Source organism: Chiloscyllium plagiosum, unplaced genomic scaffold (assembly GCF_037043375.1).
Source record: "Chiloscyllium plagiosum isolate Xiang-an unplaced genomic scaffold, Cpla_swu_hap1 HiC_scaffold_16, whole genome shotgun sequence".
Lineage (NCBI taxonomy): Eukaryota > Metazoa > Chordata > Chondrichthyes > Orectolobiformes > Hemiscylliidae > Chiloscyllium > Chiloscyllium plagiosum.
Genome location: NW_028270154.1, coordinates 13,401,364 through 13,415,060, shown reverse-complemented (window position 1 = coordinate 13,415,060; position 13,697 = coordinate 13,401,364). Strand labels below are relative to the sequence as shown.

Here is a 13,697-nt window from a genome sequence, read left to right as displayed (position 1 = left end):
GCAGACCCAGAGTCCCTTCATTCTAAGGACTGGCTTTGAGCTGTCTGGTCAGTCCCTATGTACTGTGCACATGTAAATAAAGGGTGACTTTAATAGTGGGATAAATGCCTCCTTGGAGTTATTTCACCCGGAATAAAGGAATTCATCTTTGTCTTCATTTTTATGTGCCCAGATTTTAGAATTTAAGTGCGATCGACACTCTTCTAAACATGAAAGAATATAGACCTAGTCTCCTCAATCTCTCCTCATACATTCTATGTTCCCTTTAACCTTTCCACCTCCAAGGACGATGCACAGCAGCAACGTCTGAAACTGAAAGTCAATGCATCCAGTTTACGCTAACCCTCAGTATGACTCCACTGCTGTGCAGCTTAGTGGGAACATTTGCATATGATAATCCCGCCATTCCAAGGATCAGTCTAGTGAATAAGTTGAGGGATGAAGAGGCATGAATTAGGTGACCACTGATTTGATAGTGTTAGGTTGGAGGAAGTTTAAAGAGATTTGGAAAGGAGGGGAGACCCTGAAGGGAATGAATTACAAAAAGTAGAATTGTAAAATTGAAGTGTTATTGGGAGTCACTGACAATAAAACCAAGAGGTTGAGAGGCATTTTTGTGCTATTCTTCTTTTTTCTACCACTCAGCCTGTCCTGTGTTGCTAATAGTTGATTGTGGATGGTTGAGTCCAGTTGGGATTGGCACACAAAGGACTAACACTGGGAGAGAGGTGATTGGCTAGTTGGATTCAGCAACTAATTACTGAGTCCCAAGCTCTGGAAATCCCCAGTAATTCTGAGATTTTGTCCTCATTAACACTTGATGAGTGTACATTGCCCCAGATTTCACATCAGCTGATACATCTGTTCATTAACTTTGCTTACACATGTTCCTGGGCTGTTTGAATATCAGTGTTATTTTTAAATGATTGACCTACATTTCTATAGCACCTTGCACATCCTGGGAATATCCTATGGTGCTTTATAGCCAATTAAGAAAATGGAACTATGCAGAGCACAGTTCACTCACGACAAAGTCCCCACTGAAGCATGATACAAGCCAAGTATGTAAATTAAATCAATGATTCAATTAAAATGTTGTCTGTTATGAAATGACGTTCCATCCAATCATGAGTTTAAGAAAGAAATATAGCCAGCAGAGGAATTTCCCTCCTCGGGACCAAAGCTGGCAGTCTTCAGCCAATTTGATTAATTCCATGTGATATCAATAAATGACTGGAGGCACTGGATACTGCACAGACTGTGGGTCCTGACAGTACTATTGTAAACCTGTGCTCCAGCATCTGTAGTTCAGGTTCCACCTGAGCCAGCAGGCTTCTGACCTCATTACAGCCTTAATTCAAATATGAACAAAACAGTGGAATTCCAAGCTTGAAGTGAGGGTGATTGTTCTTGACATCAATTTCACACTTGACTGGGTGTGTCACTAAGGGACTGTAGCAAAACTGGAGTCGTTGGGTATCAGGGGTAAAGTTTTTTGTGTTGGTTGGAGTCAGCTTTGTTTTAATACACGTGTGAGATGTGGGCATCACTGCCTCACCAGCATTTATTGCCCATCTCTAGGTGCCCTTGAGAGGATGGTGGTGAACTGCCTTCTTGAACCGCTGCAGTCCATGTGCACAATGACCCACAATGCCCAGGTACATCAGAAGATGATTGTGGTTGTTGGAGGGTAGTCCTGGGTATCTCTACAGGAGTTCCTCAGGATAGTGTCCTAGCCCTCACCATCTTTCAGCTGCTTCATTAACTTCCCCTCCGTTGTAAGGTTAGAATGGAAATGGTCACTGGCTGCAGAATGTTCAGCTCCTTTTAGGACTCCGGAGATGCCATTCCATGTCCAAATGCAGCATGACCTGAACAATATCTGGGTTTGGGATGAAAAGTGGCAAGAAATATTCATGTCACATAAATACGAGGCAATGGACATTTTCAAAAAGAGAGAACTATTCCGTGTCATCAACATCACTGAATCACCCACTATAAACATCCTTGAGTTCCACTGACCTGAAACTCAACTGGACTAGTCATACAAATAATATGGCTATAAGAGCAGGTCAGAAGCTAGGTATCTTGTAGAAAGTATACTGATTCTCCAATATCTGCCCACCATCTAAAAGGCTCATGTTCAGAGTGTCATGGACTATTCCTAATCTGGATGAATTCCTATTCCTATTCCTGGACGAATGTACCTTCAATAACAGTCAAGAAGCTTGACACCATTCAAGACAAAGCTGCTGCTCAATTGGTATCTCATCCACAAACATTCAGTCCCTCACCACCGATGGTCAGTAGCAGTAGTATGTACGATTTACATGATGCACTGCAGAAATTCAACAAGCCTCTTTAGACAGCGCCTTCCAAACCACAACCACTACCTTCTAGAAGGACAAGGATAGCAAAGAAATGGGAATGCCACCAGCTATATGTTCCCCTCTGAGCCACTCACCATCCTGACTTGGAAATATATCGCTGTTTCTTTACTGTCGCTGGGTCAAAATCCTGGAAATCCCTCCCTAATGGGTCTACCTGCATCACATGGACTGTAGCAGTTTGATACCAACTCATTGAGGGCAACATGGGATGCTCAGCCCACATTCCAATGCATTAGTTTTTTAAAACATTGGCTGGTTTGTGGGTAATGCAGAGAATTTTTTTTATTTTGACAAATGTTGATTGTGTTCAAAGTAACAGAATGAGACTAAGACCTTGCCCTGTAGACAGTTGTGTTTTACCTTCACTGTTGAAAGGGCAGTTGTGGTCAAAGTCTATTCTCTCTATAAGCAGTTTTATCTCTGTGTAGATGAGAAGACTGGTTCACAAGATTACAAATATCACCTGAGGCTATGGGCTCATGAGAAAGAAGACCCAAAGGACAACGTCAAAGAGTTGACCAAAATGAACCAGGTACAAGGTCTGATGATATGGGTAAAGGAAGGAGGTGGGTTTCTTTAGTGCCCCAATAGCAATATTGATGCACCCATTAATTACTGTTGTGGTTAGCACTGCTGCCTCACAGCACCATGGTCCCAGGTTCGATTCCAGCCTCGGTCTGTGTGGAGTTTGCACATTCTCCCAGTGTCTGCATGGGTTTCCTCTGGGTCCTCCGGTTTCCTTCCACAGGCCAAAGATGTGCAGGTCAGGTGAATTGGCCATACTAAATTGCCCGTAGTGTTAGGTGCATTAGTCAGGGGTAAATGTAGGGGAATGGGTCTGGATGGGTTGCTCTTTGGTGTGGACTTGTTGGGCCGATGGGCCTGTTTCCACACTGTAAGGAATCTAATCTAATCTATAATAAAGTTCAATGATTGAGAAGCCAATTTTTTTTCTCATTGTTACCCTACAAATCACAACTTAAAGGAGACATTGATGGACCTAGTTCTTGGGAATAAAGTGGGATAATTGGATCAGTGTGAGCTGGGTAATATTTAGGATACAGTGATCATTGTGTCATAAGGTTTACGTTGGCTATGGAAAAGTTGGCAGGGCAGCAGAACTGATTGTGAGATGGGGGATGCTGAAGGGACTGACTGTGGAAATTGTAGAGGCATTGGCCACAATTTTCCAATCTTCATTTGACCTGAGAGCACTAGATCTATGCCCTTGTTCAAAAACAAAGATATGCTCAGCAACTGTGAGGCAATTGCTTTAACCTCCGAGATGGGCAACTTTTAGAATAAAAGTATGGGATAAATTTAATAGACAGTTGAGCATATGCCAGTGATTTAAAGAAAGCCAATGTGGATTTATTACAAGCAAATCATGTTTAACTAATTTGCTTGGGGTTTTTGATGAGATAACCTAAGAGTGAGTTGATATGGTGTACGTGAACTATCAAAAAGCAATTGATACTGTGGCACACAACAGACCTGTTAGAAAAGTTAGAGCTCAATGGAATAAAAGATACAGTAGCAATGTTAATGTGAAGGTTTGTAGTGGAGTTCCCGAGGGATCGGTGTTAAGATCCCCACTCTTCCTGCTAGGATTTGGTAACTTTGGTATGAAGAACATAGACATGTAAAGTAAAGGAGCAGAGGGGTCTAACTGTATATCTGCATAAATTATTGCAGGTAGCAGGACAGGGAACATGGTTCATTCTTATGAAGATTTGGGTATGCTGTATTTTTAATAGCTAAAAGCTAACAGAACTACCTGACAGCACCAAGTATTCTGAACAAGATACAATGTAACATTTTGGTCCAGTAGCTAGTGTAACTGGTTGCCTGGAGACAAAAACAAATTCAAATTAGGCAAATCAGTTTAAATTATACCAAAAAAAACTCCAAGTTTGGTTTTGGTATACTTTAAACTGATTGACTTAATTTAAATTTGTTTTTGTTTCTAGGCAACCAGCTACACTAGCTGCTGAACCAAAAGATTACATTGTATCTTGTTCAGAACACTTAGTGCTGTCAGGTAGTTCTGCTCGCTTTTAACTATTAAAAATACAGTACACCCTCATCTTCGTAACATCATCAAATGTGTGCCATTCTTGGCCTCACTGATAAGTTGCAATGAGTACAAAAGCATTAATCCCGTGTAAAACAACGGTTCCGCCTCTGTTAGAGTACTGTGTCCAGTTCTGGGTATTGGACTTTGGGAAAGATGTGCAAACATTAGAGAGAGTGCAGAAAATATTTTAAGAAAATGATTCCAGGGATGAGGAACCTTCAGTGACATAGAAGCAGCTGGAGCATTTGGCACTGTACTTAGAGAAGAGGAAGTTGAAAGGAGATCTAATGAAGAGTATCAAAATCATAGGAGATCTCGGCAGAGTAGATGTGGACAAACTGTTTCCATTATTGGAAAGATTGATAATTGGAGGGCACAGATTGAAGGAAGTTGGCAACAGCAGTAGTGGCAACACTGTCTGAGAAATGCTAGATGTTCGATGAAGACATTCAAAGTAAATTGGATCCTTATCTGAAAAGGCAAAGAATGTAGGACATGGGGATCAATTGTCGGGATGGCAGGAGATGAATTGCTCCTTCAGAGAACCAGCACAGTCACAATAGTCTGACTGAGCTGTTTTCATATGGTTAACATTCTGAAACTGTTCCATTTATACAGAACTTTTAAAGCTATCAAGAAGTCTCGATGTGATTTCATTTCATGGGTGTAAGACATCAAAATTTGGCTCAAATCATCTGAGATGTTGTTTAAAAAGTGCAAAGGTGTTGAATAACCTCCTTGTTCTTTGATGTAAAAGGTTCAAGATACTGAATGGCTGCCTCCTGACCATAAGACATTGGAGCAGAAATTAGGCCATTCAGCCCATCAAGTCTGCTCCACCATTCAATCATGGCTGATGAGTTTCTCAACTCCATTCTCCTGCTTTCTCCCCATAATCCTTGATCCCCTTGATACTCAAGAACCTATCTATCTCAATCTTAAATATATTCAATGACCTGGCCTCCACAGCCTTCTGTGGCAATGAATTCTACAGATTCACCGCTGTCTGGCTGAAGAAGTTTCTCCTCGTCTCTGATCTAAAATGTCTTCTCTTTACTCTAAGGCTGTGCCCTCGGGTCCTAGTCTCTCCTACCAATGGAAACATTTTTCCAACATCCACTCTGTCCAGGCCATTCAATATTCTAAGTTTCAATTAGATCCCCCCATATCTTTCCAAACTCCATTGAGTATAGTTCCAGAGTCTTCAAATATTCCTGATATGTTAAGCTGTTCATTCCTGGGACCATTCTTGTGAATCTCCTCTGAACACACTCCAGAGCCAGTACATCCTTCCTGAGATATGGGGCCCAAAACTGCATACACTACTCCAAATGTAGTCTGACCAGAGCCTTCTAGAGCCTCAGAAGTACATCCCTGCTTTTATATTCAAGTCCTCTTGAAATAAATGCCTTCATTGCATTTGCCTTCCTAACTACTGACTGAACGAGTTTTGAGAAGATTTGTAGCTCAGGTTGAAGTTCTAGGTGTAGGTTTGCTCACTGAGCTGGGAGAGTTCATTTTCAGACATTTCATCACCATACTAGGTAACATCTTCAGTAAGCCTCCAGTAGCACAGAGGAACTACACAGAGCAGAGGAAAATCACCTATACAGTGCATTCAAAAATGAATACAGTCCGCAGATTTCTCAGCAACAAACCCAAACAAGCAGACAAAACACGTTCAGAAACCCTAGCCACTCTCTCCTACATCAAAGACATCTCGGAAGTGACTGCCAAACTACTCAGACCCTTTAGCATCGTGGTTGACCACAACCCACCAACATACTAAAACAGCAGCTAACGAACTTGAAAGACGCTATACAAAGGCTTCGTCCGGAGGCTCACTGAAGATCGTACCTAGTATGTTGATGAAATGTCTGAAAATGAACCTTGTAGCTCAGCGAGCAAACCTACATCCAGTACTGACTCAACCTTCAAGTTTGCCTTGAGAGTATCCTGGACTAGAGCTCCTAAGTTTCTTTGCACTTTAGACTTCTGAAGTTTCTCCCCATTTAGAAAATAGTCTATGCCTCTGTTCTTCCTACCAAGGTGCATGACCTCACATTCCCCCACATTGTACTCCATCTGCCACTTGTTTGCCCACTCTCCTAACCTGTCCAAATCCTTCTGCAGCCTCCCTGTCTCCTCAATGCTACCTGCCCCTCCTGCTCTTAAAGTTGTTCTCTATAACCTGAGAGCTTTCCTTTTTTCACTCCTTTTTTCACTCTGTTTACTTCCTCTGCTGCAGGAACAGTTTATAGAGATGTGTAAGACCCTGTACAACATGTTCAGTGAGGACCCAGCTGAGGGAGAGCTGTACCACGCCATAGCAACCGTTGCCACGCTGCTGCTCCAGATCGGAGAAGTCGGCAAACAGTTCTCCAGCCCAGTGTCTAGGAGGGCAAACGACATGGGGGATCACAAGGGCTTAGGCATCCAGGGTAAGGAGGGGGTCTCTGCCCTGGAAGAGGCAACGGTCGAAGTAGCTCGGACCAAACTCAAAGCAGACTGTGAGTCGGATGTATTGAGTGACACCTTGAAGATCCAGATGGAACGCATGGAGCTAGCCGGGTGTGTAGCTACAAAGAGGGAGGCCTCAGCAGCACAGTTGCTAACTGATGAGGAGGTGAGGGATGACACTTCAATGTCCTCTTACTCCATGGTGAGCTCTGGTTCCCTCCTGTGTGAAGATATCTCCGAGGACACAGTCCTGGTTGGCTGTGAGCAGGCAGCGGCAGTCCAGGGGCGGCCCAGTGCCATTGACATGGATTGGTCCATCTCCTTCGAGCAGATTCTGGCCTCCGTGCTGACCGAACCGGCCCTTGTCGGATTCTTCGAGAAGCGGGTGGACGTGGGTCCCAAGATTGCAAAGTGCAAGAGTCAAAGGGCAATGGAGCAGCAGGTCAGCTCGTCCAGTGACCAGGAACTTTCGCCAACGTCCAGCTGACTCAAAGCTACCCCCAACCCGTGAACTGACACGGAGAGGAACTTAGTATTGACGTTGCTGTCCTACCTGGACCATGCTTTATCAACCAGTGTAACTACCATGTGCTGGAAGCTTGTGTTCTGTCCAGGGAGAGATTTCACAGCCGTGATCTTGATTGGTTTCCAGTGGCCTGTAAGTAAATCTCTCCCTTTCCAAGTCAGAGTGCAAGTCCTACTGAAGCTAGAGATTCAGCCATTGATGAAGCTTATGGATCAAGCTGTTTTCTGTCTTCATTGCGGCCCCTGTATGTTCATCTACCTTACAGCAAATATTCTCAAGCACACCTTAACCCAGAATAGAAGCAAAGGCAAGTCACTGGCACAGGCTCAGTTTTCTTATTCTTTTTAAAGTCAACGTGTTGTATCTATAAGCAACAGGAACTGAATATAGAATCAAAAGAGAATCCGTTCTATTACTATGGTTATATTATTTGCCCACGTATAGCCACACTGAAAGATTGCTTGCTTCTAATGGCTTGTAGAGCAGACTTTAGTTATAAACATTATTTGTGCCTAAATCTGTTGCACGTTTGAAATAACCTCTTAAGTGACAAAAACTAATAAGTTGCCTTCCAGTAGTCAGAGGTCAGGAACCTGTGCGCACATACATTTCATGGACAGAGTGAATTACTCTGGATGAACCTGGGATGGAAACAAAAGGGAAGGTTGAATGATCTGAGTTTTAACACTGAACAAAGCTGTGAAGAAGTAACCGGAGCAGTATTTTGTAAAGGGTCAGGTCTGTGGGGACATGGAATTTGAGTCCTAAATTTTTCAGTATTTACAGGTTGGGAGTCCAGCATTAATTAAATGAAGTCAGATTCAAGATCTCCCAGCACTTTCCATTCAAACATTATGGATCAGAAAGGGTGAAACTTCAAATCAAAAGCAAAATAATTTCAGAATAAATATTTGTTAATTTTGACCCTATAGGTTTTTATTGTAATTAATTATGCGTCAGAGAGGGGTTAACACAAGATGGGTAAGTAATATTTTACTTTTATCAGGTTTAATTTATTTGGGATAGTCTAGAATTTTATTGAGAAATGTAAGATTTGGAATCTGCACCTGGTGAAATGTTGACTGTTAAAGATGAAAGGGAAAGATGTTTACTAGAGTTCTTCCAGTTAAGTTTTAAACACCGCTTTGTTTAAGTGAGAATAAGCAAGTATCATACACGCACGAGGTGCTGGGGACAGCAAGAAGAGTGGAACATTAGAGCCATGTCCTGAGCTGAAGACACTGAGGCCAGTTTTATCCCTGATCTGTGTATCTCTTGCTTTTCTATACATTGTTATTCAGTAACTTATAGGCTCTACCCTGCCTAACTGTACTTGAAGCATCTGTCCACTGGGAGTTCATTGGTTTCTAGTCCTACAATGACATAGGGAGAACCCTTGGCTCCATCATGCCTGTACTGACTCTCTTCTTGAGACTTTATCAAGAACTAATGATTCATATATTCAGAAATGTATATTTGGGAGCTGGTCTGTTTTGGATGACCTTCCTGAACAGTGCCCCGATCTAAATTATTCTCTGATTAAATTAGCTTCCTTTCTTAGTGCCATATCTACCCTTGAAAGTTAATTCACCGTAGGGCGGCAGCTGTCAGTCATTCTGCAATTCCAGCATATGTACTCTTAAGGGACTATAAAGGGATGGATATAAAACTGGAACTGCTTCCTGTTTCTATTTCACGCCCTATGAAAACAGTATTATAGCATTGTCTGAGCACACACAATGCTGAAAATGCATGTGACCGTTCTTCATCATCTGTGAAGATGGGCTCTTTTTTTTCTTAAAAAGTTTAAGTGAGAATAAGCAGGTACCATACTAGCATGAGGTGCTGGGGACAGCAAGAAATGTGCAACATTAAAGGTACTTAAAAAGGTAGTCACTTTCGTATAATGAAAACATAGGTTCCCCACTTTCCAATTTCTTATTCTCATTTTCCAAATTGTGTAGCTCGTGTTAACATGGGGTTCTCTGCTTGGGAGACTTATTTCAGAATATGGAACTGCCTGTACCCCCTTTGCTATTTTGATTGTGCACTTGCTTCAACAGTATTTGGATTGGGGTTTCCAAAGCCCCATCTTTCATTCACTGAGCATCTCCGCTTGCCTTTCAAATGGCTTAGTCCACTGACTCCCTTGCAATCAAAATAGCAGTAGAGAGATTTTTTTTATTTTCAAATACTTCTTTGCACTTTAATATAAAACACTACGATTACGTCAATATTTTAAATGTTTATGTTGTCAAGTACAGTATCCACCTCTTAATTGTATTTTACTACATATCCCACTGTGTGCAATATATGAATAAGGATTTCAAGAGTGTGGGGGGGCAAAAGGTTCACAACATGTTTTGGTTTTTGCATTTTGTGAATTTTCAAAACCAGTTAAGCATGGTTTTTTACAAAGTACTTTAGTCAGGTAGTCATTTTAATAAAATAGCACAAAGAATTGTTGATGCTGGAGACCTGAAATAAACAAAAACATACATTGCTGGAGAAGCTCAGCAAGTCTGGCAGCAGCTGAGGAGAGAAAACAGCATTAATGTTGAGAGTCTTGTGACCGTTCTTCAGAGGGTCACTGAAGTCAAGATGCTAACACTGTTTTCTCTTCACAAATGCTGCCAGACCTGTTGAGTTTCTCCTGCAATTTCTAGTCATTTTAATGCTTTGTTGCTTCATGTTAGAATGAAATTATAATAATTTGTGGTGTAATAAGAGCAGTTTATGAATTCTTTTACTTTTTGTCAAGCCCTTGATTTGTTGCTTAAAAGCTGGATTTACAGTCTCATTGCCTAAGAGAAGAAGTAGAGAAAGAGGGGATTAATAGATAGTATTAGGGCTAAAACTGTGTATCTTTATCTCGAATCTTAATGTTGTTGGTGTCCAGACTGGGATGGGGGGTGCTTACCAACTCTGCTTTGATGTATTGCTAGAGGTTTTAATCATGTGACCTGTACCCATCCAGACCTCCCTTCCCAATCTCTGACCATTAATTGTCCAACCTTGTGGCATCTCACCTCAAATCAGAGGGAACAGACTCGTGTCGTCCAACTGTCAGTCAAATGGCTTTTTAAATTGCTGGTGTTGCTTGAAGACAACTGCACTATTTTGTTTAAGGCAGTTCACCCCCAGTCTAGGAGATTATTCTTCCAATCCTGGTGACTCCAGTTCAAGGCTGGAGGCTGGTTCCCTAAGGGCAGATGTACAATGACATGAATTCCCTTGTTTGTGCCATAACCCAATGTGAACATTCTTAGATTATTATATATTTGCATTACCTTCCTTTTTAAGAAAAGCCAAGTTTCAATGCATGTTTTATCGATCTGTTTACACTTACACTGGGACCTTGTTCATTTTCTTCTCAAATTTCCAAACCAGCCGACAAGCTACATTTTGCATGGAAATGTTTGGGATAAGTTAAAGCAAATTACTGCAGATAATGAAAGTCTGAAATAAAGAATAAACTACCAGAAACGTTCAAATTCTGTGGAGAAAAAAAATGGAAGTTAATGTTCAAATCAAATTTAACTCTTCAGAACAAGTGGGATAAAATAGCATTTGTAACTCGGATTCTTTTCCTAAATAAAACTTCACTTTAGTAATTTCTGAAAAGGCAGTTTGACAAAAATGATTTGTTTAAGAAAGCAACTGATTCATTAGAACTGATTTTAATTTATTTCTTTGGATGTGAAAAAGAGGCAGAATCAATTTACATCTTTAAAAGTGAAGTATTGCAGATTCAGGATATCTGAAGTCAAGACAGAAATTGCTGGTGAAACCTAGTATGTTTGGCACCATCTGTGGAGAGGTAAATTGAGTTAACATTTTGAATCCAAAATGATTTTTTCTTCACAACTCACTCTCTCTCTCCTCACAGATGCTGCCTGACCTATTGAGATTCTCCAGCATTTTGGTTTTATTCCATTTGCATTTACATTATGTAATATTTTATCACTGATTTTGTATGGCACTTAAGAACAACAGTTCTCTTTCCAAATAAAAACCAAAAAAACTGCAGATACTGTGAATCTGAAACAATAACAGAAATTGCTGGAAAAGCTGAGCAGGTCTGGCAGCATCTGTGAAGAGAAATCAGTTAACATTTCAGGTCTGGTAACCCTTCCTCAGAACTGCTTCCTCATTGAGGAAGGGTCACCAGACCCGAAACGTTAACTCTGATTTCTCTCCACAGATGCTGCCAGACCTGCTGAGCTTTTATAGCAATTTCTGTTTTTGTTTCACTTTCCAGAAATGCTCAGAGGAGAATCTGTTTGCAAATGGTGTTTTATGCAAGGGGTTAACACCAGTCCAGTAATGAAATAAAGACACTGGAAATTTCATTTTGCTTTTGCTTATTTACACTTTTGGAATTCTACACTGTCTATATGCTGTTAATAAGTGTACCTTAATTCTTTTTGCTGAGTAGTCTTAATTGCATTCCTGGCTGTCAATTAATTTATTTTGAATAAAAGGCAGATGTAATTAGGAGCTTTTTGTTATTACTGTACTGGCCTTGTTGGTATTGGTCTGGTGACTGGACCAGGATCGAATTAAAGGCAAAATTTATCACTTTGACTTTGTGTCTTTTTTTTTGTTTACTTTAACCTGCTTCTGATATGTGGAAGACATTTACATTTTGGTGGCAAGAGATGGAATGGTATTAAGGGTCAAAAACAAACTGCCTTTCACAGCGCATTCCAGAACAATTTATAACCACAATTAAGTACTTATGAAGCACAACCACTTTTGTCATTGAAGCCAATTTTCACAAGGTGAGAATTACCAAATAATCTCAAAGGTTTTTGCAATTGATTGAGGGGTGTTGTTCCAGAACATTGGGGGGGAAATTGCCTTTTCTTCTTCAAATATCATGCCATGTAGTCTTTTACATTCACTTGAGAAAGTCTCATCTGAAGGATGGTGCCTCCAATGGTACCATGCTCCCTCAGTATTGCACTGGAGTGCCAGATTGCATATTATGCTCCAGTCTTTGATGTTATACTTAATATCTATGGGGTATTAATTATCTTAAAATGCCACATAAATTGTTGTTGAAATCTGACTCTAACAACAACTTGTACAACATAATGAAATACCCCAAGGTACTTCATAAGAACATTACAAGATAAAATGGGACACCACATCCCTTGAGGAAGTATTCAGGAAACTGATCAAAAGCTTATTCAAAGGTAAGTTCTGGCAGTAGGAGCAAATTACTGTAGATGCTGAAATTTGTACTGAAAACAAAAATGCTGGAAATCACAATGGGTCAGGCAGCAACTGTGGTTCAAGGAGTGCCTTGAAGGAGGAAAAACGAGATGAAGAGCTGTTCCAGAGTTAAAGGCACAGCAACTAATAGTGGAGCAATTAAAATCAGGGATGCTGAAGAGGTTAGAATTGCGACAGTTACAGATAGTTGGAGGGTGCTGGAGTTGGAGAAGATTAGATGGGTATAGAGATTTGAAAATAAGGATGAGAATTTTCAAATTCAAAGCATTTTGAGCATGAGGTAGTGAGAGTTTGTGAGCAAAGAATTACAAGTAAATGGGATTTGTTGCACATTAAAACACAGACAGCAGAATTTTGTATGACCTCAAATTTATCAAATGTAGATGACAAGGTGTACTGGAATAAAGTCTAGTTTTGAGGTAACAAAGGCACAGACTTGAGGGAATCCAAAAGAACTACAGATGCTGTAAATCAGAAACAAAAATAGAAATTGCTGGAAAAGTTTAGTAGGTTTAGCAGCATCTGTGGAAAGAAATTAGGGTTAATGTTTTGGATCGAGTGACCCTTCCTCAGAGCTGGTCACCTTTGGGTCACTCGACCCTAAACATTAACTCTGATTTCTCTCCACATGTTGCCAGGTCTGGTGACCGCTTCCAGTAATTTTTGTTTTTTGTCACGGGTATGAGGGTTTCAGCAGCAGATGAGCTGATCTGGGGCGATGCCAAGCAACGCTATGGAGTTGGAAAATAGCAGTCACTGAACCTGATAAGAGTTAACTCTGCTTTCTCTCCACAGATGCTGTCAGACCTGTTGGGTTTCTCCAGCAATTTTATTTTATTTTAGATTTCCAGCATCTGCAGTTCTTTATTGAAAGCAATGGCTTCAGTCCTGTCACTCAAATTTCTGTTTAACCAACACTAGAGTTCAGATAAGCAGTCAAATTATATAGCAACAGCTGAGTCGAGAATGGTGATGGTGAGGTAAAAGTTGCTTCAGCACGTGT

General features: G+C 40.8%; 1 protein-coding gene across 2 annotated transcripts in view; it reads left to right on the top strand.

Annotated features, from left to right (window-relative positions):
* Positions 1-12,040, top strand: part of tbc1d9b (TBC1 domain family member 9b) — a 62,366-nt gene extending 50,326 nt beyond the window's left edge. For both annotated transcript variants that reach the window (XM_043703130.2, XM_043703129.2), the window contains 2 exons: positions 2,819-2,922; positions 6,716-12,040. In XM_043703130.2, coding sequence (XP_043559065.2) covers positions 2,819-2,922; positions 6,716-7,414 — 803 coding nt within the window. In that variant the 3' untranslated portion in view covers positions 7,415-12,040. The remainder of the gene's footprint in view (positions 1-2,818; positions 2,923-6,715) is intronic.
* The last annotated feature ends 1,657 nt before the right edge of the window (positions 12,041-13,697 follow it).